At 34.9% G+C, this 5192-nt stretch overlaps 1 protein-coding gene across 3 annotated transcripts; it reads left to right on the plus strand.

The window, feature by feature from the left end:
* LOC113211455 (pleckstrin homology domain-containing family F member 2) lies at positions 1-5058 on the plus strand. Of its 3 annotated transcripts, none has more exons than XM_026429821.2 (10): positions 1-236; positions 686-750; positions 832-969; positions 1056-1119; positions 1199-1324; positions 1468-1574; positions 1669-1837; positions 1941-2011; positions 2283-2364; positions 2985-5058. In XM_026429821.2, exons 1-9 carry the CDS (start codon positions 221-223, stop codon positions 2358-2360), a joined length of 834 nt encoding a protein of 277 aa, XP_026285606.1. In that variant the 5' UTR covers positions 1-220; the 3' UTR covers positions 2361-2364; positions 2985-5058. The 3 variants fall into 3 exon arrangements, with proteins under 3 accessions (XP_026285606.1, XP_026285605.1, XP_026285607.1); XM_026429820.2 differs by lacking the exon at positions 2283-2364 and adding an exon at positions 2543-2568; XM_026429822.2 differs by lacking the exon at positions 2283-2364 and having other exon boundaries at positions 2-236.
* The last annotated feature ends 134 nt before the right edge of the window (positions 5059-5192 follow it).

The following is a 5192-nucleotide window of genomic DNA, read 5'->3' on the forward strand; positions in this document are numbered from 1 at the left end:
CAGCAGGGTGTGTTTTGTATTCCTGTCGCTGTACTCTTCTAGTGACGGCGTATCTACCTTTTGTGTTGTATCTTTGTTTTCTGATTAATATATCTAATTGACATTGTTTGTGCTAAAAATCTACGGGCAGATCCAAGTTATAGGCAGTGTCAACTCTAATTTATTAGGCTTTTGTCAGCGAATTATGACTCATTCTCATTGACGTTATTCGTCTTCTAACATGGTGGATAGATTGGGTATGTACCGTTTTCTCTTTCAACTTCATTCAATTTTCTCTCTATTTATGTTTTAGATCACTATCAATTCAGTCACATTAGAATTTTTCAACTTCTAATGATTTACTCTGTCAACAAAATTTATTTTTGTTGCACACCTTGGTGTTTGATAAGAAATTCCAGAATAACCTATGCCAAATCTAGAGATGCCCTTGATTCAATAAACTTATTAGTCATGATAGTTTCATTTTTTGTTTAATCGTTTGTTAATTCTCATGTACTTCTTTAAAGTGCATGAAGCGAAGCCAGTCCTGTTTTTCCTTTTAGATCTCCTACTGTCATGTCAATGAAGGGCATGCCGAGACAAGCCAGTTGACAAGTCATTTCAGAGATTTAAACAGTATACCTCTAAAGATGCATTCTTCTCTATCAGAGCTGTTCTAGAACTCTTGCTCTCTTGACATTTGCAGTGAACAGTGAGGCCAATGCACGGCGCATTCAACTTGTGGAGAGCTGCTTTGGCAGTTCAGGGCAGGTATGTTAGTTGGATAAAAGTCTGAATTAAAAGCAATCAAGTATGTCTCTTTTTCTCTCTACTTTTGTACCTTTTTTCTAGCCATTGGCTGTCCCAGGGCGGGTTTTGGTAGGGGAAGGAGTTCTTACCAAAATGTGTCGTAAAAGAGCCAAAGCTCGTCAATTTTTCTTGTTCAATGACATTCTTGTATACGGAAATATCCTTATGAACAGGAAAAAGGTATGGTGTATTCAGCTTTTTGTGCTTTGCCGAAGATTTCATGATCCATTTGGAGCATATGTTTAAATTTCTTTTTACTTCTACAGTATAACAAACAGCACATCATACCTCTGGAAGCAGTTAAACTTGAATCTTTGGAAGATGATGGACGTGAGTAACAATTGTTGGTGCTTTGTTCTTGTGTGCATGCTGCACTCTGCTCACTGCTCTCTCTGTGTTGTAAACATAGACTTTAGGAATGGATGGGTGATTCGTACTTCTACCAAGTCCTTTGCGGTATATGCTGCTACTTCAACTGAAAAGCAGGAATGGATGGCACACATAAATAAGTGCATTGAAGATCTTTTAAGAAAGAGTAAGTAGACACTTGTTGTCAGTATATCACTCAATGAAAGATTTGTACATTTTCATCCCTCCTGCCCTATTGATTCTAACATGATTTGAAAGAATTGAAAAATAATTATGTAATAATTATGCAATTATTATGTAATAACTTAGGTGGCAAGAAGGCAGTGGAGGAGCATGCTGCTGTGTGGGTTCCCGATGCTGAAGCTGTAATATGTATGCACTGTAAGAAGTCCCAATTCACCGTTCTTAATAGGAGGGTAAGTTCATTTGAATTAATGGGTACCAGTAAACTGTGTAGGTGATTTGTTGTGGAGGAATCTAAATTCTTGATATTTATAATTGGTATTGCAGCACCATTGCCGCAAATGTGGAGCAGTTGTTTGCAACCCTTGCTCCAACAAACGCTATCTCTTGCCTCATCAGTCATCCAAGCCCCTGCGTGTGTGTCTCACATGCTATGACAGCCTGACCCGTGCAAAAGTTCTCAGCTCAAACAGTGGGGAGAATTCTTTCAGCAAAGGTACATAATGAGATAAATCTAAAATTGATACATTTCCCCTGTTTTTTTTTGTTTTTTTAAAATATTGTTTAAATATACTCCTTTAAACAAACAATTGTTGCAGACTCTTCTGGAGAAGATGACTCCGATGATGAGGAAGATACTAACCGCTCACAGCAAGAAGCTCATGATGAGGTGAGGTTCCCTTATGTTAGACATTTGGTGTGGGTGCCTGGTTAAAAGTATTCTTGCTCTGGTCTACAGTGTGGTGGGAAGTGTAACCAACATTTATTATGCTGCTGTTTTAATACAATTTTTATATGTACTAAAGCAAAAGTTGTTAATGCAAATTCTTAGGAATTTCATTTAGGAAAAGTTCCTTTGGAAGTACTTAATTTATCCAGGTTGAAACGTTTGTTATTGGTGATTGTCACTCAAATTCAGATTATTGTTTGTTGCTCTGCAGCATTTTGTTTCTTGGGACAGTGAGGAGGAGGAAAGAGTGGCTGCACAAAGTCGAGAACAGCAGACCACTGTTGCATAGCTGTGTATGTCCTTCCGGCACTTTATTTTGGGTGCAGTTTGAGTTTTTAATGAAAACAACTTGCATTATAACATTTTAAGAATTTAACACAGACCACTTCTAGTTAGTCATATTACTAGGACTAATCATTGAGGGTTTTTTTTTTTCTAACTCATTAACTTCCTGTTGTTTTTGCATCCCAGTATGGATCTTCTTTGAAGTCCATTATGTAAGTTCCCTTCTTTTTTCTCCCAATTTAGATTTCCTTGACTTCTATGCATGTTGTAATCACACAATTTTATTTAACCAGAATTTTCTTTTGGGTTTTGAAGTACATATCACCAGTAACTATTGTGTGTCATGTAGATCTTGTTTTATCTGCTTTTCGTGTAATGGTCTAGTAATCAGAGGACTAATGAAAAACACTGAGACTTTTTGTGGGGTGCATAGGAGCATGCATATCTCTTCAACCCAAAACTTTACACTTTTTAAAATTGACTTAATTTTACAGTGGTTTGAATTTAGATTTTAGAAGCACACTTTAATATTGCTATTGAGTTTGAAAGAACACCTTCACTTTGCTAGTATGCTTTTATGTATCTAAATCTTGCTGGCTGCATTTGAGTTTTGTCTTTCTGTTTACAGGCGAAGTTCTACGGCATCTCCGAACACGATGACCACAAATAATATAATTTGCTGCTGACACTTCAGGGGGTCCTAGTGATGTGGGATTGTGGAGTACTGGAGGATATACTCTTGCTATTACCTATTGTCCATCTTCCTTTGATGGGAAGTTTTCGGAAAGCTATAGGTCTGATTCATTTAGATTGAGACTTTTCACAGAGTCCTTTAATGTTTCCATTTTTAAATTTTTGGCAAATTATTGAAGTCTTTATGGTGTAGGACACAGTTGCAATGGATCACTCTATTGTAACAGTACTCAAAACCCAAAGCAAATGATAGTTGTTTTATTTGCATGTTAATTACTGTATGTATTTTTGTTTTCTTATACAGCTTTAAAGCATTTATTTTATGTGTATAATAATTTGAAACATATTAATATATTAATGATTCACATTTGTAAATAATGTCACATGGAATTAGTGTCCTAATCTCCTGATACATATATATATATATCAAAGAAGCACAAGTAATTATCAAATTAGCCAAGTTTAATGTGTGTTGCACGTTGGATGTTCAAATCTAATCCGAGACAGTTGTGCAAATGATCAGCTTATTTTGCTGTTCTATTGAGTCATTGCTAATGTTCTTTTACCATCATTTTACTGTATGCCATCTTGCATTCAAACTGTTCTTTTTACCTTGTGCACAATTTTCGTAATGAGCCTCTGTGATGTAATGTTAATTTGGATCTTAGCAGATTTTTGCATCATCACATACTCAGCTACCAATACATGTAGTTTGCTGCTGATGTTTGCACAATGTCTGCTGTAGTCAGTTATACAGTATATACAATTCTCTGTCTTGATAAATATGTCTGTTTTGCTGTCTGCTTTGCCTATTATCTGTGTTAACTCTTGCATATCTTTATCGTGCCTATTTTGCTATATATTTGCTCTGTAACCTATTATTATCCTGCCAATTTAAGTTGTCTTGTGGATAATCTTAGTTGTCATTATATGTGATAATTTAGAAGCCTTATTTCCTTTTGACACCTCTGGATCACACAGTTAAAGTGTTTGTGTATGTAAATGTATTTGAGGTGTGGAACTGATGTCATTTTATTATTTTCTTGGATAAATTTGCATGTGTGTGATTTTTTTTTCTCTTACATAACTTGATGTGTGTCAGTATGACTGTATTGAAATATAGATTGAAGTCCACAAACACTATGATTGAGATCCATTTCTTGTAAATTTGATTTGGACAAAGTGAGGGTATAATCTATCTACTTTTGTTGCATGCTCAAATCATCATTTGTAACCAATTTTAAAATTGTTGTAATCAATCAATTGTCAATTCCTGAATTTTGGAAATTTTTAGTTTAGTTAGTGTTTGTCTACTATGGCTTTTCTCTTCTCATACATCAGGCATGAGTAATCTTTGTCTCCTGTCTTCACCAATTGTGTCTTATACATTATTTCTAGATGAGTGAACAGTAAATGTTAATTTTATCTCCCACTTTTTCACTTGTAGATTCTAGAGGAAAGATGTCTTTCCTCTGAAGAATTTAAAGAAGGTGCTGTGTTGTACCATCACATTCGACCATCCTTGACTGGATTGTTTGTCGAAGTTTTTAACAAATCAAGTAAATTCTTGAGTCTGATTTTATTCAAATTACGGTAGGGAAGTTATAGCGCTACTAAATTACTGGTGTAACAGCTGTTGACTTTACTGTCAATGTCATGTGCAAGGTATGAGTTTGATCTTTGTACATACTGTGTAAGGGATGTTCTTATGACTGATTCTTCCATGATTGCTCACACTATTACAACGTTTTTAAAATGTTTCCTTTGGCATAATAAGTACTCAATGTGATGTGCTTGGGTTGGAATTATTTTATTTATGTTTTATGTTATTAGGTAAAATGTTGACTCCTGCAATAAGTTATTTACATTAAGTGTTCTTACATCTGGAACATTATCTCTTTCTACAGTTAGTCTTTTTACATTTTTAGCTTTGATTGTCATTTTTTTATCATTTCTGATAAATTTTGTGATTTATGTGTTGTTCAATAAAATTTTGCCAACCTTCTGAATCCAAATGCCTTATATAGCATATCTTTTTCACAATCTCCAGACCACTAGAGTTCTATGTGACTTGAAGTATTTTGTTCAAAAGCTTGTATAGCATATCTTTTTCACAATCTCCAGACCACTAGAGTTCTATGTG

Source organism: Frankliniella occidentalis, unplaced genomic scaffold (genome assembly GCF_000697945.3).
Source record: "Frankliniella occidentalis isolate FOCC.00 unplaced genomic scaffold, Focc_3.1 Scaffold63, whole genome shotgun sequence".
Taxonomy (NCBI): Eukaryota; Metazoa; Arthropoda; class Insecta; order Thysanoptera; family Thripidae; genus Frankliniella; species Frankliniella occidentalis.